Source organism: Lingula anatina, chromosome 5, assembly GCF_051362555.1.
Source record: "Lingula anatina isolate TDL-2025a chromosome 5, LinAna3.0, whole genome shotgun sequence".
Taxonomy (NCBI): Eukaryota; Metazoa; Brachiopoda; class Lingulata; order Lingulida; family Lingulidae; genus Lingula; species Lingula anatina.
In genome coordinates this window covers 12,205,756-12,227,734 of record NC_141771.1, presented here as the reverse complement: position 1 = coordinate 12,227,734, position 21,979 = coordinate 12,205,756, and the positions used below count along the sequence as shown (strand labels likewise).

At 35.5% G+C, this 21,979-nt stretch overlaps 2 protein-coding genes and 2 long non-coding RNA genes across 6 annotated transcripts; 2 read left to right on the top strand and 2 right to left on the bottom strand.

Moving 5' to 3' along the window:
* Nucleotides 1-865: 865 nt before the first annotated feature.
* Nucleotides 866-2,689, top strand: LOC147761654 (uncharacterized). 2 transcript variants are annotated; one of them, XR_015334540.1, is made up of 3 exons: nt 866-1,160; nt 1,609-1,664; nt 2,184-2,689. It is a non-coding gene; the product is annotated as an uncharacterized LOC147761654 (long non-coding RNA). The 2 variants fall into 2 exon arrangements; XR_015334539.1 differs by lacking the exon at nt 866-1,160 and having other exon boundaries at nt 1,169-1,664.
* A 165-nt stretch (nt 2,690-2,854) lies between these two features.
* LOC147761653 (uncharacterized) lies at nt 2,855-6,057 on the bottom strand. The gene is made up of 3 exons (XR_015334541.1): nt 5,518-6,057; nt 4,539-4,654; nt 2,855-3,834 (listed from the first exon to the last, which is right to left on the bottom strand). It is a non-coding gene; the product is annotated as an uncharacterized LOC147761653 (long non-coding RNA).
* A 415-nt stretch (nt 6,058-6,472) lies between these two features.
* On the bottom strand, nt 6,473-8,322 carry LOC147761652 (fibrinogen-like protein A). Its single transcript, XM_087013390.1, has 3 exons — nt 8,186-8,322; nt 7,616-8,047; nt 6,473-7,189 (listed from the first exon to the last, which is right to left on the bottom strand). The coding sequence occupies exons 2-3, from the start codon at nt 7,965-7,967 to the stop codon at nt 7,014-7,016; spliced, it is 528 nt and encodes a 175-aa protein (XP_086869516.1). The 5' UTR covers nt 7,968-8,047; nt 8,186-8,322; the 3' UTR covers nt 6,473-7,013.
* Nucleotides 8,323-18,562: 10,240 nt separating this feature from the next.
* LOC147761651 (ficolin-2-like) lies at nt 18,563-20,517 on the top strand. Of its 2 annotated transcripts, none has more exons than XM_087013391.1 (2): nt 18,563-18,974; nt 19,431-20,517. In XM_087013391.1, the coding sequence occupies exons 1-2, from the start codon at nt 18,632-18,634 to the stop codon at nt 19,604-19,606; spliced, it is 519 nt and encodes a 172-aa protein (XP_086869517.1). In that variant the 5' UTR covers nt 18,563-18,631; the 3' UTR covers nt 19,607-20,517. The 2 variants fall into 2 exon arrangements, with proteins under 2 accessions (XP_086869517.1, XP_086869518.1); XM_087013392.1 differs by having other exon boundaries at nt 18,563-18,978.
* The last annotated feature ends 1,462 nt before the right edge of the window (nt 20,518-21,979 follow it).

The following is a 21,979-nucleotide window of genomic DNA, read 5'->3' as shown; positions in this document are numbered from 1 at the left end:
CGACCATCCCCGCTTAAGCATCATTTTAAGGCTATTTCAGTAAAGAGAAAGGAAACATTATTAACGACGCAGCCTTAGGGGCCTAATGATAAATAACAGCAATAATTTGTTGTCAAGTCGATCATTTATTGTAAACTTTACGTTTTTTAATGCAAAGGGTAATATGTTCGGACCCACGAGAACCATGTGTCATCTGGGATTCGAGCCCGTGACTTTCCGTTACCATGGCAGATGATGGGTTTGGAATTTTTAGCCGTGACTGAGCCACCCACCCTCCTTACTATACGTGCGAGATTCCTGTTACAGTAATCAATGGCAATTTTTAGAAATTATTTCAAGCAAAAAAAAAAAAAAAAAAACAGTTACTCGGGACCTTGTAAAATTCGCACCCACACGCAGCGACACGGAGCCGACACGGAGCGTTCCTATATAGATTATTTATTATTTTTTTATTTTTATTTTTATTATTTTTTTACTATGACTTTGTTTTAAGCTCAGATTTAGTTTGTTTTCACCTACAGCGTTAAAGAGCACAATGGGATGGTTCTAGTCTTAGCAAGCCCCTAAGAAGAGAGAATTAATAAAAAAAAAAAACGTCCAAATGTGAATAAAGTTGGTGCGCTTTCCATTCAATATTAGAGAATATGATTTCAAAGTTGGAAAGTAAATGTTCAATGAACCCCAATAGCAAACGGTGTTCGTGTCGATGAAGACGATTGTTAGCACTGTCGAGGTCGGCGTCCGAGATCAGACGTCCCAAATGTCACCGGCAATTGCCTCTAGCGGAACAACGTTAAATATTACGTGCATTTCTTTTCATAAGCCTACTTTTCACAATGCAAATCCTGTATCTGGGCTACAGATTAAAGGGACAAAAAATAGGATTAAAAACGCCTTTTTAGTGCATGGATTGCTTCTTTTTGAACTTATCTGAGAACAATTGCTATGGATAAAGCATAAAATGGCCTTAATCAATATCGAAAAAAAGAATCATATTCACCGTCCACTTTCGAACCCCGGGCGTCAGCCATCTTGACACAGTTTGAAATAACGCGGCTTCTCGACTCAGATACGAGATGTAAACAATGCAGACAGCATGTCGTTTCGAAGGTGAGCGTGGACGTGAAGGAGAAGAAGAATTGCTCACCGAATCTTTGCAGGTAAGCGAGTTATATTTACCAAAAGTACTTTTAAATGGGAAGATGGCAGTGGAAATCAAAATATCTGGCAGAGGAAGTTAAAAAGCGTAGATAACTGCTAATAATTAACGTTTCCTCAGGTAACGCACTCGCAGCCAAATCACTAGCACTGGGTACGTACTAGTAGACTAGTAGTTATATTATGAAGCGAGAAAGTGCACTTTACCCCTGAGGTGTATAGGTCTGTAAAGCAGGAGGAATACCCTTTTCTGCTCAATGTGGTCATCTACCAGTACTTACAGACTAACCTCACACCATATTCTCGCAGGGGAATCCCATGAGATATACGATGTAACTCGAGTACTAGTGGGGTTAGAGGGTGTTCTTTGTACGGCACGTAACTACGTTAGCTTATTTGTAAATTTAATAATATTGTCAATGAATATGATTATAAGGAATGATTTTTTAGCCTTTCAGAGGAGGAATTGGGTGATACACCCCTTCAAGCACGAGTGAAGAGGTCAGGTATGTTAATAATTTTAGCAGTATAACATGGGCGGATCCAGGATTATTTGAAAGGAGGGGGGACGGGGGGAGGGGGGGGTCCGCGGATGCAAAGCCGACCCCCCCCCCCCCAGTTGGCGTGGGGTTCTGGGCCTGCTTAAAACTTTGGTATTTTAGAGGGCGAACAGTGCCATTTGGTATGGTTTAGCACTATACTGTAGTAAGTTAGCTAGTCAAAATTCTAATTCCAAGTGGGGAATATTAGTGTGATTTTTTTACATCAGTTCTTTGAAACCATGTGTGATTATGTTATTTCTTCTTGTGGCCTTTATGATTTAATGCAGCTACAGATATTTAATTTTTTTTTTTTTTTTTTTTTTTTTTTTTGCCATAATCAGACTTGCTTCTTTATTATAAGCTTGTTATCATGTAGTGATCATGCCCTCTAATTTGTTGATTTTTGTTAAAGAATAGTGCTGTTATGATAATATCAATACATTTTTTTCTTTATAACCATTTTATGTAATTTTACTATTACAGTGCCTCAAGTTATATCTGGAAAACTCATACCAGGAAGCACTCCAATCTTACAATACTGCATCACTTCAATGTCGGTGTGACAAGTTGTGGAAAAGACTGCTACAAAAAATTTGCAGCGATGACCACGATCCACCACCTTTTACCAAAACCGAGTGAACAGTTTTATATTATAATGCCCATGTACATGTATTTAAAGTGACAAGACTGAGATCAGCGAGAGCCTCAAGGCCTTTATTTTCTGGGCATCGTCAACTCTTCAATAATTTTATAATTTTGTCAAATACATCCAAAGATTCAATTCTAATGCAATTCTTGAAAACTTTTTCAGAATATATTTCAATGTCGAACATGTTTTTCTAAGAACTAGCCCTTTAGTAAATTAACAACATGTACTATCCAACTGTTATTATTAATTAACATAGTTATGTACAAAGCATAAGCTGCAGTATCAATGTAGCATTAACTGGGTAGAGATTATGAATGAAATAAAAGTTTAAATATTGAAACATCTTTTATTTATATTTGGCAAAAATAGAAGAATAAACAAAGTTTGCTACATAAGTTTGGAATTTGGCCAAATCATCTTTATTATTACCTGTCACATGTAATGAATAAGACATACACAGATTTTGGAAGCTAGAATGCATAATTATTTTCATACTTATTAATGCCATCTTCATAAATAAGCCTTCTATTCAAGCATTCACAAACTTTCACATTGTGCAGTACACATTATAGTATTATAACATTTTTGAGAGAGACTTATTAATAGCCAGGCTATCATGTTAAGAGTCTGATGTACATGCAGACCCATGAGGATTGCAGATCAACAAATTATCCCCCTCTCTGTCAGCGTATTGACTCATGTGAGCTGACACAAAAGTCTCCATGCAAAGGGATGTGTCATAAGAAAGGACCAACCCAACTTACACAAACATAAATTGTTTCATCGGTAAGATATTCACACATACTTTTCCAAGATGTGCAGGGAATAAATAGAAAGGTATAAATATTTCTTTAAAAAATACAGGCATGGCTTCCCTGCATGAATTCTAAATATTGGCTGAGTGGAGAATTGAATACAGGCACAAGTGTTCACTCAAACCATTTTTGTAGGTCTTAAAAGAAATGACATGCAGTCATTTGCCAAATACAGAATTTCATGCTGTAACAAAGTCACAAAACTGCAACTGGTGATCTTACAAAATCTAACAACACACTGGTTTAAAATCAAGTAGAAATCACAATATGCCACCAGTACCATATTCCATAATACATTTGATGTCATTTAGATTTAAGAAGTAAATGCTGGACCAAAATGGTTTATTCTCAATATCAGGCATATGACTTAGGTTTGGGAGGAAAGACCACCTTGACTTCCAATCTGTCTGCATTATAGCATAAATGCCAGCGCTAGATGGTTTGAAGTCAACAGATTATGCTTTTGTCACAGTGGCAAGATGAGTTCACTGAATATATCCTGTAAGCAGCACTCGAAAGTCAGGAAAAGTCTCTCACTATCCAACTCGTCCCCGCTTTGGACCCTCAAGAAAAGTCCCTCTTTTTTTGGTGGAGAGCCATGGAGTTCCTCTTCCATGTAAAAAACTCTTCTTCAGGACATCATACTGGCAGTTGCTCATAACCTTAAGGTCTAAAAAAGCAAATCAAAATAATAATAATAATAATTTATTAAGATTGCAACCCAGTGGGTTGAAGTTGTACATAGTGTTAAGAAAATTATAATGAAAATAAAGTGAATATTTGCTTGAATAAAACTGAGTTAAAAGACTGCTAATTGAACTTTAAAACTATTGTACTTAGGATAAAAGACAACATAATACTATTGGAAATTTAAAAGTGCATACGGAATAAAAGAGCATCAGAATCTGTCGGTCTTAAATTGTGGCACTTTGTTACTATTGTTTGATCTTAAAAGACGATTGGATTGATCAATAAAGATGTGATTCAGTTTGTCAGAGGATTCAGTTATTTTGTAAAAGAAAGTTTTGCACAGATCTCTTCGTTTATCTAAAGTACACATATTTGCCAGGTTCAGGGTTTCATCATAGTGTAGGTCAGGGAAAATAATCTTCAAAGCACGAGTTTGGTCAGTCTCTTAGAGTTTGCATTGCCCTATAGTTAGTCCTGGATGCCACACAGGGCAGACATATTCTAGAATTGAGTGCACAATACTTTGGTAAAGCTTAGCTCGTTTCAGTTGACGGAGAAAATAGTCTTGCATTATGTTTACATTATGTGTAGCCAATTTGGAAAAAAATTGATAAAAGAGAAATCATGCACCTATAATGCCTAATATATGAGGAGTGAATATCAGCTTATTAAAATTCTGCTTACTCTAAAGACATGTTTTAGTCCCATGTTGGATCACCAGGATCCTTTAATTCCCTCTTCTTCAGCATCCTCCTCCTCCATCTGCACTTCTTCCAGTTCAGGCATCCCATAGGATGATACTGCAACCAAAAGAAAGCAACAGTACATAAAATAAGATAATCAAGTTTGAGAAAAATCATGTAAAAACATATCTGAAATAAGTATAAATGCCATTGTTCTCAATATAATCACCTTAAATTATCTAGACTGTCATCTTCAACTGCACTAGTATTAACTACAGCTTAATTTTGAAGTTTCTTGATCACTTCATATTGGTTTACTCTCCGAAATACTGGTTGGACTCTAAAGTTAAAATTGTATGATCTAAATTATTACTCTGGACTATATAATACATTAGAGAGATGTACCAAACATAAACATGCAATATCCCCTTTCTGATTTATTTATTTTTAATGTAAAAAGGAGACAAATTGTCTTTAAAATACTACTCAAAGATATTTTCAATTATAGTTAACATGCCATTTAACACTGAGTTAAACTTAGATACAATAACAGCTTCTGCACATTCATTTTGGGATTTAGATGCCTAAAGAAATAGCATCTTGGTCATATGTCTTAATTACTGTGGTATGCCTAGATGTTAGAGGCACAAGAAATGTGCCCTCGGTAAGTCAAAAATTCGCCCGGTCATTGTAATGTACATGTAATGAGACTAGTATCTCTCACCATGTCCGTTTCTATTTAAACTTTCTTTGCTCTATAAACTAACCCAAACCCTGTCAGAGTCGACATATGAGCAACACTTGCAATTTCTGTCATCGATACCACTCATATCAGTTACAATTTCATGGCATATTTTGACAGACGAGCCTGACAATCGTTAAGAAATACAACGAACACACGTAAATAAACATAAATCTCTGTGCTTAATAAATATTTTCACTGGTGTCTTATCTCAAACATTATTGTAAATGGTACTCACAAATCCAGTAAATACTTCGCGGCCAGGCCAGGCGATTCTTCGTATCCGCATGGCCACCCAAGCAGGTTTTCATCTGCCTTCTTCCTCGCCGGTGTTTATTGTTTGCCTGTCGTTCATTTGCTGATACACTGTTTTACGCATGTTTTTTCTGGTGCTGATTTTTGTAAAGGCTGTTTCTTTTTTCTTTTTGTTATCTGTCTTCGCTTCTTCGAAGGACTCCCAGCATAATTGAGCCTCCTGTGCCATGTTGGCTTTTCCCGGCAGCTTGAACTGGTTGTAACTAGGTCGCAATACGAGAATCTCGCGATATCCGGAAGTCTAGAGAGCTCAATAATGAAAATGGAGGTGGTTGTTGGTAAACCTCCGCTTAAGCGGAGGTTTTCTTTTTATTGTGTTTTCCAAAAATGTTACAGAGCGATGGCGAGTGCCGGGAATGATAGATTAAAGGTTGGTAAATCGCGGAAAAGTACTGTTAACCTCGGGATAAATCGGGATAAATCAATTTTGGCGCGAAAATCCTCTTTTGTGTCCTTTTAAATACTGTATATGATCTTTTCTGTAACGCACAATAGATAAAAGTATCAGAGACATAGGGCCTATATATGAATCTGTAGTGAAAATCAATCTGGTTCCTTGGTAGAGGGTAATGCAAGAATACCTCTTTCTGTACTTTTAAGATTAAAAATAGAGCAGTAAATGCCCGTTAATAGTTTATTCTTTGTTTTGCTCTAGGAACATTTAGAGGTAACGGTATAATTTTTGCACAACGTTATAGGCCTACATTCATTGCACTTAAAGGTATAATAACTCTTCATTTTGGCCAAAAAATGAATTTTCCTGGAGTAAACAATTTTCCCATACTGACCTATGGTTAATGAATCCATTTTTACATTCAAAGTTAGTCCCTGTTTTTTTCCTAAAAAGTTTTTTTTTTTTTTTTTTTTTTTTTTTGTGATAATCTCTTAAGAGATTATAACAGTGTATAGCCATCAATGGAGGTCACGTGGTCCGATGACAAGCTCAGATATCAGAATAATAGTTATAACTGTCATTTACGGGTAAAACAGAATATGTTATATTTCTATGAGTTGTTAGCAATGTTTTTATTGTGAAATATAGATCTCATACGAAGAGTTATTATCCCTTTAAATGTTAACAATCTTAGTAAGTCGCCCGTGATATCAGCAGCTGACATATACCTGTAGCTGCCATTGTTGTTCGCTGTGTCTTTCTACGCATTTCATCAACTTTCTACAATATTTCACGGATAACAACCAATCATAGAGAAGATCTTTGCTGAACCGTAGGAGTAATCACAGTAACTTTTTTTTTACTTATTTTGACTTGTGCGTGTGTGTTTTAAAATAAAGCACTTTCTTTAATGTAAGTTCTAAATAATCTGAAGAAATTCGTTCATTTATTCCTTCAAATTATTCTCAAGGTCCCTGTGTTCTACGGAGACGGTATTTGATATCAAAATTATCAGCAGAAGAGGTCTAGGTGTTACGCTGGATTTTCAAAGTAGCAGCCTGTAATAAGCATCCGTTGTTGCAGTTATTCCCAGTGATAGAGGCAAACTTCATGGTTCTGTGGTTGTTGCTGTTGCCGGCACAGCTGGGGTAGTAGCCTGTTAAATGCCACCTCGTGCAGTCCGTATACCACCACCCGCCGCCTGAAATGAATAAGCCATCTGTACTTCTTTGCAAAACTCTTTCACGGTTATCAAAAAAATCAAAAATGATTTTGGCTTGAGCACTAATAGAAGGATGCCACCGTTTTATTTATTAGTTAATTGCAGCTTATTTTATATAAAACAAAACAAAACCTTATTGCTAAACACTTCTATGTTGCCAACCTATAAACGTAACTCAAATTTGATACAAACGGATCTATTACGCCCAGGAAAAACCATAGATAAAAACTCCCTGTCAAAATCAGAGAAAATTTTCTGTGTCTGAATCCTGCACGCAAAAGAGCCTAACAGGTCAGAATGCCACTAGAATGCTAAAATGCCACTCTGCGCTAAAATATAGATAATCTTAGTCGATATCAACTTTAACTTTATACAAAATGTGCATTTAGTGTTATTAAGTCATACCGTGATCATCACTGCAATTCCGTGAGTGGCCTTCGTCATTATCATAAGTTCCAAATTTCCAGTTTACATTTTCTGTTAGATAACTATTGCTGGAAGTGTTGTACGAGTCGACACTAATAGCAGCAACCTTATATTTCTGGCTTTCATCTTGGATGCGAAACAAGTTCCATCTGACGTAGTAGGTGTTTCCGTCACAAGACAGCATGTCAATCTGCATGGAGTAATCCCCTTGATTGGTTAATGCGTAGAGAGCATCGTTTCCAATCCAAAACTGCTCACGTGGGTCACCGAAACCAACTTTATATGCATTCCAATTTCTGTGGAAGGACATCGTGCTGTTGTATCGTCTCATCACAACAACCCATCCGTTGTCACAATAAACTTCTTTTTGACCAAAACCATCTATATCGATATTAGTTAAACCAGAGCCCTCTGGAAAGGCACAATAATATCATTTAAAACAGCGTTTAAACTCACTTTCCAGTACATCTACTTACAATACTTACACTCTACCATTTCTGTTGTGTTCAAAAACTAAAGAAATCAATTCAAATTCATCATGGTACTTACCAAGATCATTGCAATCCTTTTCCACCTGAAAATTAATGTAATAGATTTTAAAGACATCCAATTTGGGTGGAGACTTAATTTATATAGCAAAAAAAATGGATTTATCCTCCCTTTTCCAGTTATCTCCAAGGTACATCGGATAAAAACCCATTGACAAAATTACAATCTTTTAAAGTTTTTAATCTATGAAGATGGAGACTGGTGAACATCATTCGGTGCCATACAAACAGAAATTCAGAACACAAAACCAGATCTAGATCGTAATTTTCACAAGTATGACATATACTGGCGAATAAGGCAAATTAATATTGTTGTAATTTCCAGACGAAAATAAGTTTTTATGCAATATGAAAGTCTAACGAACACTGTATGCCTTGGAGAAAAGTTCATGCTCTGTAGATCTGGTTTTGTGTTCTGAATTTCTGTTTGTTTGGCACCGAATGATGTTCACCAGTCTCCATCTTCATAGATTAAAAAACTTTAAAAATTTGTAATTTTGTCAATGTGTTTACTCTAAAAAATGACATTTTCAAAAGGACGGCATTGTTTTCCGATAGGGGGTGGTCTTTGAAACTACTTCACAGGTATACTTGCCTTGTTATACGTATAGTATGCTCCACCTTCGTGTTGTATTAGTGTGGCACTATCGAGTGCCTTTCGGTAATTCAGCTCACAGTTTCCTATAAATATAATAGACGGAAGCTATAATCGATGTCTGTTTGTATCCCTGGCAGGTTTTCCGAATATCCAGATTTTGGTTTATGGCCACGTACACAAGCTACTGACGATTTCGTTCTGCTATCAGTTACGCTTAATTGTGAAAGAGTGATTTCACATCGTTTGTGCTCAGTGGCTGCACCTGGATTTCTCGCTCACCCTTTCAAAGCTACGTATTTTAACATTCAGCGATGATTGAAACAAATATCTGGCTGTCTCTGGAATCTTTTTTTGTGCGGTGTCAATTGAATATGGCAAATACTCTGCTTTTCGGTAATAGGAATTATATTTCCAGCATGTAGCCATAAAAGATGGAGGTACAAAGTTGAAGTAGGGGAGACCGGGGTAAGTTGGGCCCCCATCAATATATGACAAAGTAACTATGGGGTAAAAGAATTGATCACATCAATTTGTAAAGTGACCGTATCTGTTAGTGCTAAGAAAGCGTCGGCAATGAGTCCAAATGAAATAATTTTATAAAGTAACGATATTTAAAAGACTTCATGGGGAGGTCAACTTACCCCGGGGTCCAACTAGCCCCGGTCTCCCCTACAAAACTTACCTATTTTTTTTTACTTAGGTGGACTCGAGTGGTTCAAGTAGACTACGATCTACATGTACCACTCAATAAATACTGAGTTTGCCTATTTCACATGTACATTTTTCTACATTCACGTACAGGTACGTGAGTGACTATCGAATGATCATTTATGTCCTAATGCTATTTACACATTTAAAGTAAAAGGCTTGCCTTTAAAGTACTGTGACTGTAAATCTCGTAATATGTAATGAGTTAAATCGTAGCAAACAAAAGGTTGAGGATACAAATACATAAATTAGTGCAAATAAATATTAAGGGGAAGAAAAGAATTAAGCATTCATATCATTTTTCTGACGTACACGTACTATGAAAATAAAATTAATTTATCTAGCTTTTTGTCTTTGGTCTTTTTTCAATTATTTACTTGAAAAATATTTCCTGACAAAACTGAGTTATGTTCACGGAAGCATAAATGGCTGTTAGTTAACCGTCCTCCCCAATTTCAAAGATCAATCAAAATGACACCTTTACAATGCCTTCATCCAGCTACAGTGCAGTATATAATTGATCGCCCCAAAGTCAATTAAATCCTTAAAAAAAAAAAAAAAAAAAAAAAAAAACATCTGCCACTGATGCCCAGTTAACCATGTTTTACGTAACAGGCAGACATGAAGACAAACAAGTAAATCTATTGACTACGTTAAGTTTTCTGATTTGTGGAAGTAAATATTACACTTACATGTAATAAAAACACAAATAAATCGCGACCTTCTATTTAAATATAATTTATATCGTCTTCCTTTAATGATGATGTGAAAAGTGCAAGTGTTCTTTACCATGTCCGCTGATTGTATGTTTGTAGTAGGTTTATTACGTTTGTATCGCGCAAACACACTTGTATTAGCCTGTCTGTTCTCGTCAAAAACCGTACACTGTTCGCTTTTATAGTAGGTTGATTTAACTGATCCTAAATTCCTAAACAAAACCAATGCATAGCAATGCACGATATACATTTATGCCCGGTGATATTTCAGATTCTGATCCAGGCTAATGTTCTATCTTTCACATTCCAAGAATTGCGAAATTTGCCGTACATTTATTGTATTTTTACTTTCGGTGACACTTTTTTTACTCTTTAGTACGGCGGAGGCTGGGAACTGAAAAAGCACACTGTATGTGTTTGATACATATGCACAAACTGTTTAAAATATCTTATTTGAGAAAACAAAACACCTTACCGTATTCACTGGGTGCATTTTCGTAGTAATTGCAAGATACACATGTTTCCAAGTTGGCACATTTTACAACACAGCTGATAGCGCTTCCCGCCGTCACCGTCTTCCAGACAGAGGATGCTAAAATGAAGTCTTTCGTAGCGACAAAATGTGTGTAATGAACATTGCTATGTACCTGATGTATTACCAGTACAAGTCGCAAGAAAACTATTAAAATTTCTGGATAATTCTTTGGCACGTAGAATCCCATGTTTTGGCCTGCAACCGATTACCATTTGCCTCGCAACTAGCTAATTGTACAACAAGTGCCCTCTGGCTACGTCATCCTGCAGAGCTGTGTCGCTGCTTTAGCAATGCCACCCTTGTCCTCAGTCCTTGTGTACCATTAGAGAGGCCAGTTTCTAATTGCCTTTGTAAATCAGAGTGCGTTTATTACAATCAGGATCTTATAGTATTTGCATTATTTGCGTTGATTATTAAAGTAGGATATCCCCCAATGACCGAAGCAGATTTGCAAGTATCACGTGATCTTGTCGATTTCAGTCTTTGTCACGGAGACAATGTTTTTGGCGGCATCAGTGCTGGGGTTTGACCTTCAATAGGAGTTTTGATTACAATCGATACATTTACACATACAAAATGCCCAAAACAACAAATAAGATCTCGGTGAAGATTTTCAGGATAATACAGTAATCAACGGGAAATACATTGCAGGTGGCAGGACAACACGAACTTCAATTGATATCATTATTGAAATCAATATTTATGGCTCTCGTGTAAACAAAAGACGTTTGGCTCAAAATGCATTATACAATAAAGCTAACAAGGCAAGTGACTTTAATGAAATCTATACAGAATTGTGGAGTGTATTAAATATAGTCATTAAGTACTTTTATAATTAGGGATAAAGGTGATGAAGTAAATAATATTTGGACGAAAATACCTTAAACATAAGGACATATGCCCGGTTGCTTGCGTGCGTGTGTGGGTGCGTGTGTCTGTTCACGTGCGACCGTGTATTAAGGCATCCACTCGTATCTTTTTCAAGATAATTTTTTCTAAATTTTTAATATTATATAATACGTCATCTGTACTTTCTCTGTACATGTACGTATAATGTATATGTCCGTTTTAATACTCTGATGCTGATCCACCCATCTGTCTTTCATATTTTAATTGTTGGCGCAGAATCGCCTTGATCTCGATTTGAGTTGCCTCGAATACGGAGATTTTTTAACGAATGCGTTAAAAATAGTTATTTTATCGTTCTATCGCAATCTCAGCGATGATAACAAAATAATTTTCGTGTTCGGACGTCAATATCGTTTTCGTCCCTTGCTGAGTTTGCTTTCAAAGATGAAATAAATACCACTCTTCTTTGTGAAGCACATTTGATCATATCATACATGTATGAATTTTTCATTTATCTATATAAAAGTGCACAACAGTACTCACATGTATGTTTAGTATTTCAGCAAGTCGTCGTTACATAGCAAATATGTCAGTTATCGACACTGTCAGGCTTTCAAATGCCGAACGACTTTGAACAACATTGTGGAAATTTCAACAAATATAGTTTGTGGTATTGTAAGGTAGCAATGGGCAGTAGTTAACCGCTTATATATCTTTAGAGAAAACCTTGCTTCATAAACCTCTTACGCCAAAACATGGTTTCTAACCAATAATATCAAACTGTAGCATGGCCTTAAATATTATAACTACAAATATCTCCCATTTTAATTGATAAAAGACTCGACCGTTTCTTAAATGTGTTGGATCTCATACTAAATGTTTTTTGTTTCCGATTAATAGTTTTGGACATATCCATTAACCTGTTGGTAACCTCTTATGTTTCAGACTGTTATACTTGGCTACCTCAAAACGGTATGTTTGGACGTCATGAATATTGAATTCAGTAAATATTTCAGTTGAGGATCTTTTCCTTCCTTACTAGACTGTCACCGTTGAATTCTCGCGGTAAACATGTAGGTACAGTATGTAATCATATACCGGTAGATAGCAGTGTATCGTTGGCTACTTAATAGGCGGATATTGACATCGATTGGCTAAACAAATTCATCAAGAAGTCAGGACCCTATAGAAAATGAGACTAGCGGAAAAGACTGTCTCGCGTGATGGTATTGACAATACACTAGAAGGTATCAGAGATACAGTGTCAAACAGAACCTCTTAGTCGATTGGATAATTGGAAGACCTACTTATATTTTAATTATTGGTTTAGAATAAGGTATACTGATATTGTTTGCATTTTTTGTATGCATACAAGTTGTTCGATGTACATCAGGATTACTTTGAAGGTATGATTTATTAATTGTAACATAGTAAACTTGAGTCAATCAATGCCACAGGGGGAAGCATGACGATTAACTTAAAATCCACCACTTGACAGGACCTAGGGGCATTGTTTCACAGTATTTCAAATTACGTAACTGCGGGTAAAGTAAGTTTAAAGTAGCAAAAAAAAAAAAAAAAAATGTTCCATGGCATTTGAAGACAATCTGGAGAACAGTTACAGTGAATGACACCAAGGATAAAGCAATTAATTATTTAACTGTACAGTAATTGTGCTGCCTTCCGAACGGCGTATATTGTAGCGTGAGTCACCACAGGTGTCAACTTTATACTTAGATAAACAACACCGTTACTGAAAGCAGGGACATCATTTGTTTTAGAAAAAAAAAATGTCTGCTATGCTGTCTAGAGAATGTTGATGTGCATAAGCCATCGTTGCACTGATTGCATAGGGACAAGAGAAGGAAAGTTCTAGGTTCATTTTGGACTGCAGAACTGTGCCACACTACCAGAGCAACTGGTTTGGTAGATTAGCATAATGCGTGGAATACAGCACTTATTCAGTTATTCTATCAAAAACTGAAGAATCTGTTAAGACCAACGTCACTAGTGGTCACCCCTTACACAGTGAGGAACTGGTAATTTTTGCAGGACTCCGGAACACCATAACCATGGACTTGTGTGCACTAAAGAAGTCCTTGGTGTTTTACATAGCTTTAATACATCGGATACAAAGCAGCGTTCATTACACGCATTTTGCTGCCACAAAAGACTTCATTTTAGCATCCTCTGTCTGGAAGACGGTGACGGCGGGAAGCGCTATCAGCTGTGTTGTAAAATGTGCCAACTTGGAAACATGTGTATCATGCAATTACTACAAAAATGCACCCATGGCCAGTGGAAAAGGTAAGGCTGTTGTCTTACATAGATAGAAAATTGGAAGATTTAAGACAAAAACATTGTCATTCTAGTAGCTTGCCATTTTTACTTAGCTAAGATAAAGGACGGTTGTTTGCATAAGATGTCTGAACAGCAAAATGTCTCGTTTTTTTTGCCGCCGTTCCCCTTTGTAAACTATTCTAGTTATTTGTTGTCAACATCGTTTTCGTATGTTTGGAAAACGAAACTATACAGTGTCTAATTACCAGAATGGATTTTGAAAAAAAAAACGATACTACAGTCTGAATTTTGGCTCCCAGAAGCAATTTTGAAAACGGCCCTATACACTATACACATTATAGACTGTAGACTTTAACTTCATGCAGTGCCATAAAATTTAAACTGTCAATTTTCACTGTCACAGTCAGTGGGTAACGATATAGATTATACTTCTATAAAAGTTTAGCATCTGCTTATCTACATGGCATATACTCCTTCTCCAATGGAGTTTCTTTGTGTACATGTAAGAGGTCCTTGTCTGTCTGTCTGTCTGCATGTTTGCTTGGAGCCATCTGCCGAGAATAATTTTACCAAATAATGCCCATTAACCAACAGCTGAAGCAAATAAACACGAATCTATGAAATACAATGACTTTTAGTGTATCACATTTGCAGGGAACTGCGAGCTCAATAATAGAAAAGCACTCAGCACCGCTATGCTGACACAACACGAGGGAGGCACATATTACACATATGATAAGGTGAGTGTGCTTTCAGAAGTTGCCCTGTGAAGAGAAAAAAATGCGTAAATGCCTTGATTCAAAAACTTTTTGTGGCCAAGGATTACACTGAACGAAACTGTGGACAGGACAGTTTATCCTTACCCCATAGTCTTTATTTATTTATTAATTTATTTTTTGGGGGGGAGGGGTTCAGTGTGGTCGCTAAAAAAAAATTTCGCAAATATTGCTCTTCTTACCATTGTCAGCAGCCTGGTGCGTACATGCATCAACAAAAGTAAACTTTGAGATCTTTGCATGCATATCCATACATTGCTTATTTGACATTTATCGGTGATGTCTGGTAACCTACTAAGAATTTTCATTAAGGTAGTCCTCTCATATTAGCTTTTTTTGCGATCTGCGCAGGTTTCGCGCATGAGTAGTTTTTTGAGATAGCGGCTAATTATGAAAATAAGACATGCAATAAAATACGTAATTCATCTTTTTAAGAAATCTGTATGAAATCTTTGATGTTATTTTGGTCGAAGCGCTACGAATATGTCAACTATGCGTTGCGTATGAGTGAACGCTTGGTCTTTTACGACGTAAAGTACCCACTTGCGACTTTGTTTACAAATACCGCATGTAAGAAGTTACGCGAAGAAGGGATTGAAAAGAGCGTTTTAGTAAGGCTTGTATAGCAGTGACATGATCTTATCTCACGGAAAACATTCACAAGGGCTTGTATTTTGACCACAAAGTGTATTGCGGAGATTTGTCATATGGTTACGATGTGTGCAACAAGACATTGCCTTCTTCAGCATTGGTTTCCGATCACCCAGGGCCAAGTTACAGTGATTTGTATGCTGAAAACAATTCTCTTCTTTCACAATAAGTTAAAATAATTAGACTCAGGCGTTTTGTTGTTGATTTAAGTATGTTATTGAACAATATGACCTGCAAACAGTGCGATTTTCAGCTCTCCAGAAAAGATGCAACCGGTGTGCACCCGCCTGGCGTGTTGCGACGTCATTCTTGTAATGGTTTTGTTAAAGTGCAAATGGACAAAACCATAAAACACACAACAGAGGACCAAGGGTTTTTATGCAGATACATGTAATACTTTTTTGATGCTAGGAAAATAAACAGTATATTTTAGAAGATAAAGTGTACTTTATTCCAACTTTATCCTAATTTACCCAATCATAAACAAGAGACTTTAGTTTGTAAATTTATTACTTCACAGAAATTATTCAGCCCATAATGCATTAAAAGATAGTCTTGAGTTACAAAATTTAGTTAATTTTTGCAATGATGAAAGTGAAGAAAATCCTTTTTTTCTGATTTATTATTTTATCCCAGTCAATTGACTAAATCCTGTGTGAAACCTTTACCAAATTCTGTAGAAAACCTTGTTTGTAAAAAAATAATTTCTCCATGTGAAGGAAAAAAATTAAGCTGTCAGGGTTAACATATCAGAATTTGTAATTGCTTTTCAAAGAGAAGGTCTAGATGGTCTTTATTTTCTTCTCAGTGAAATCAATCCAAACACAAAAAACCACGAGTAACAAAATGCATAAAAGCAATAAAAAATTGTATGATTTTTTAATTTTAAAATTAATATGCATATTTATATGCTGTTGATATGTATTTGATTGCATGTTGTAAACATAATATGAAACAGAAATAAACTGATAATCAAAGATGTCTGTAGATGAGTATTTTTGTCACCATCTTCCATATATAGTAAAGAAATATGACTAACTTACCATAGTAAAAAATTGATACATTGTTAATATACAAAGGAAACAATTTATCCAGCTATCTTACCATAAAGTGCATATTTAAGTACTGAGTAAGAAAAATAAAGAAACAAAAGAAATAAAAATAAAAAGGAATAAGAAAATAAGTCACATGAGATTGATATAATATGCTTTTGGTCAATCTGCCTAGCCTATGAAAAATAATATGATTAAAATTAAAATAAAAAATGATATTGAAACATAATGAATTATCAAAAAAATTTTAATGCACACATTTTTTAAAAATGGCCCAGCCAGATTTTGACCCAGGAAGATCCCTGTTATTTGATTTTTTATTTCCTCCCATTCAATTAACAAAATCCTGTGTTCAACCTTTAGCAAATTCTACATAATACCTAGTTTATAATAATAATTTCTTCATGTTTAGGGGAAAAATCAAGATGTCGTGGTTAATATATCAGCATTTGCACATGTCATTTCAAAGAGGTCTAGATGGTCTTTATTGTCTTCTATATGTAGAATTAATCTAAACACAAAAAAGAGTAACAGAATGTATAAAGTAATAAGAAAAATGCATGTAGGATGTCTTTAATGCCTAAATTTTAAAAATGTATGTATATTTATTATATATATTTATTTGATTTCATGTTGTAAATATAATATGAAATCGAAATAAACTGATAACCAAAAGATGTCTTTAGACGAATATTCTAACTTTTTTGCCACCTAGTTTCCAAAGTACGTTTGTCAAGAAATATGGCTACATGTAACGTACCAGTAGTAAGAAATTGATACATTGTTTAAACAATGTATATTAAAATATACAAAGCAAACAATCTATCAAGCTATCTTTAAAATGTATAAAACAGTAAGAAAAAAGGAATAGGAAGATAAAAGTCACAAGAGATTGATACATGTGCTTGTAGGTCCAGCCTATGAAAAATCCAATATGGCGGCATTCCATGAGGCATACTGAAATCCAACTGATACTTTCAACATATTAATATCTATTTATTATGAATGGGATAAGCAAACTTTATGAAATTTGGTTAGCTGATGCAGAGAAGTATAAATATAATTTTCATGGAAGCAAAATAAATGTATGAGTTAAAAAACCCACGATACAAAACACATTTATTTAAATTTGCTTGGAAATTTCCATTGATTCCTATGTAAATTTGATAAAAATCGATGTTCAAGCAGCCCTGGCTCAAAAACAAGCATGGTGTGGTACATATTTTTTTGTAAATTTCTTTGAGGTCTACCAAGATCTATAACATATCCACATAAAATTAAAATCGCTAGGGCAGAATTTTTTTATTTTTGCATTTTTCAGCAAAATTAAGGGCATTTTGGCAAAATCCCCATATAACGCAATGTAATAAACGTAGCGTTTTTCGGGACGCCACCTCTCGAAAACGAGCGTGGTGACCCCCAATTTTTTTTTCATATTTTTTACTCATATGGTAAGAAGATTTTGTCTTACAATTTTAATCAAAATCGCTAGGGCAGAAATATGAAATCTGAAATATGAGAGAGCGTCCTTAAGTGGTATTTGTATGTCTGTATGTCCATCTTGTAAAATCCTACAGAATGGCAGTTCAGAACAATATGGCCGTGTCGTACCCGTCTATTAGATATACCCAGTACCTTTCATATTGATCAAGCAGAAGAATTAATGTGTACGGCTGCCTTCCTATACACAACATACAGACCCAGCGAAAGAAATCCCCATATCTTTTGAAATTTCCCATCGTAACAAACGTAACAGGATTAAGACTTTAAATTTTCGAACGAAGCTGTGTTTAGTGAAATTAACGATGTAAAGGCAAGCTTACTTTTTATATAGTGTTTCTGTATGGCGGCCACATTTAAAACTAAAACTGGTTCAAACCATGTGAAAAAGGTTCCAAAATCAGGTTGTCCAAGGTGATTTGTAAAAAAGATCGGATCCAGGAAGTTGAGTTTACAGCAAAGCACGTCATTTGTTGATTTTTTTTTTCAGAAAGAAAAAGACTGCAATGACGTTGGTAAGTTTGTGCCCTTTTTCTTTGAAGATGTAATAATTTCAAGTTTTCATGTTGGCACGTTTTCAAAGGTACCCGCTAATCTTTTTGGTAAACCATTAATGGTTACTATTCGCTTTGATGATCACCCACCGTATTCGGTTTAAAGGAAATATCTTCATTTTTACAGATGGTGCTGGTCTTGCTACCGTCTACATAGACGGTTTTGGCGAGAAGAATGTATATTGTGACAGCGGATGGGTTGTTGTAATGAGGAGATACGACAGCACGATGTCTTTCGATAGAACCTGGACTGCATATAAAAATGGCTTCGGTGACCCAGGTGAGCAGTTTTGGATTGGAAACGAGGCTCTCTACGCGTTAACCAATCAGGGGGATTACTCCATGCAGATTGACATGCTGTCCTGCAATGGGAACCACTACTACGTCAGATGGAACCTGTTTCGAATCCAAGATGAGAGCCAGAAATATGGGGTTGCTGCTATTGGGGTTGAGTCGTACAACACTTCTAGCGATGCATTCCTTACAGAAATTGTTGGTTGGGAATTCAAGACCAGAGATACTGATGATAGTGACTGTGTTTCCCATTTCGGTAGGTACGTCTTTAATGGTGGTAAATGACAGGGCCTAGGCTCCAGTGCTCAGTGTTCCTAATTCTTCTGCCTACATGTATGTTCTTCTTGTAAAAGGGGGTTTATCTACTAAACACTGTTTATTTCTATGATTATCTGTGTCTGTGCACATGTACCAAGTGTTTCTAGCTTCTTTTATCAACTCTATTAAACTGTTCTGAGGCGTTTGCAACTTTCGTTCGATTCTGCTATTCCCATTTTTTGGACACCTGCCGTGGATCAACTTTTTGGGTGATATTTCTTTCTGTGCTTCAGTTTCGCCTGTCTGCTTTCGTGTTTTTATTGTGCTTGAATTTACATTTAAATGGTTTTCCTCTCTCTGATGCCTCTAGACCATCACTCGATCACTCCACAAACAGATGCAAACATATAGAAATGCCCATGTACATTCTCTAATATTTGTATTTATATTCTAGACGCTGGGTGGTGGTACGCCCATTGTGCAAGATGGACACTAACCGGCAATTATCCTGACTGTGACGCTGACGCAGGTCAAGTGTACTACATGAAATTTGCCGCTATCACTGGAAATAACTGCGATAGAGGATGTTTGTTGCAGTCCGCGACTATGAAGGTTCGGCGTAACAATTAGAAAAGGAGCACTCTTTGATAGTGCGTTATCAGGCTTGGTGAGGAAGAGTCTTATTTGAGAGATGTCAGGGATTCAATCTTTACTCAAATCGTGGAATCTCATCACCACTGAATGGGAAATATTTTTCAAAGGTCATAGCTGCCTTTTTGATGTTCAAAGACCAACGGTCTTTTATAATCCGTGCTGGAATTCGACTTGTGAGAAGACAAGATTCAGCAAGAAAAAATTCGACAATTGTAGTCGAGTTCCGCTTGTTTGGAAATGTTTCACATTAGCTTTTCGTTTAGGAATACAATTTGAAATTGGCGACTTACATGTACCGTTGCCATATCTTGATGTTTCGTGTTCTTTAGATAGTTTCTATTCTCTATCATTTAACCATCTTCCTTAAAGAACTTAAAAGTGAAACAGGAATACTGTAAATCTCTAAGTGTTGGTTTGTGTGACGGTGAGTGAGTGAGATAATTATTAAATGGTACTTATTTCTTTTGGAGTTATGAAATATTAAAAAAAGAAAAAAACTTTAAAATTAAACCTGTTTACGTGGAACTTGCTCAGAATAAGAATAAGAATAGAACAAGTAAAATTGTTGCCTAATTACTACAAGCAGCTATGTATTCATTAATGTTCAGATTGCATGTTTTGCGTGCATTTATTTCATTGTAAAAATAAAGCGTTTTATTTTTCGTTTTGATCTCTGTAATTTCAGTAAAATATGTCTTTCTGTAATAAGTATTTTACAAAATAGTAAAAATAATAATAATTCGGAAAAATGATAGAAGATTCTATTTTGGGATATTTCAGAAAAAACAAAACAAGGACTAACTATGAATGTCGAAATGGATTCATTAAACATTGGTAAGTATGGGAAAATTGGCCATTTACCCCAGGAAAATTCATTTTTTGGCCAAAATGAACAGTTGCTATCTCTTTAAGTCACCTGTGTCTTTCCATGAAAATATTTATCTTACTTACATTACCCCGTGTTTTATCCAGCGAGTTAAGGCAAGTTTTTACTTTAGGTTGTTTATTGGAATTTGGCAATCCAACCCTCATTCTACTTATTCTTCCAGCGTTATCGCAACCAAAAGTAAGTAGAGCTCATCTGAGGCAATTGCGGTGTAATCTCAACTGTTGCAATCGCCGTCATGTTATGATGGCTGTCTCTGTTCGCCAGTCCGTTACACCTGACAGATACAGTTGAAAAAAATTTTTAAATTAAAAAAAAAAAAAAAAAAAAAATAGCCGGTTCGGAATTACCTAAAAAGAAAGAAAGAAGGGCAGAGTTTTTGTTCAGCTTATCATCATTGTAGACCTTTCTTAATAAAAATGAAGGAGATATTATAACAACCTCTCTCATAGATATTTGGTTAAAAAGTTGTTATGAAAAAAAAAAATTGACAGCGTGAGTAATTTTACCTAAAGCCGATTGACAGACACGCAGTTTAACTTCATTCGTCTTACCAAATAATTGTTTAAAGTGTTTGATCACCTTTACCAAGTGAATGTGTGTGCATGCTTGCGTGTGCACACGCGTGTGAGAGATAGATAAAAGAGAGAGAGAGAAATTTGCACTTATGGTGAATGTGAATTTACAATAAATGCAAAATATTTGATAAACGTAACGTGAATCATTATTTTAATAAATGGACGTGACACATTATTCCCTACGTGCACTCTTGGAAAGGTCGCATATAAAATTCACGAAAACGGTTCCAAAAATTGATCGTTTTGCATGTCTTTAGATTATTATACCTTCCATGTAAGCTACGACGGATTTAGCCTTAATCGCATTTTAAAACCTATCCCTAGATACGGTTTTTACCTGCTCTTTAGCTCCCAGAGGCGTAACTTGGGGAAATCTTGGACAAAATAACGTTATTATGTCTAAAGGAAGATCAATGATGTCCAGAAACTGATAAAAGTGGACGCACTAGTAGGATAATGGTGGAATATATATATATATATATATATATATATATATATATATATATATATATATATATATATATATATATATATATATGTTCCAAAACGAAGCCGTACGCGTTGTCATGGTTTAATCAAAGGAAGACTGAAAAATAGTCTCTGCTATTTTTATTGTTATTATTGTCTTCATTATTTTGTTTTCTATTCGGGAATAAGTGGTATCGCGTTTGCACCGTGAAATGCATTCCATTTAATCGTTCTATTTATTTTTTCCTTTTTTCTCGATTATGTTCATTACTTTCTCGCGGCCGCCCCCTTCCCACATGCATGTGCTCAATCAACTTTGGAAATAAATAAATAAATAAATAAATAAATAAATAAAAACGTTTCTGTTACACAAAAATAAATAAATAGAATACTCACAAACAATTAGATGTGTAACTA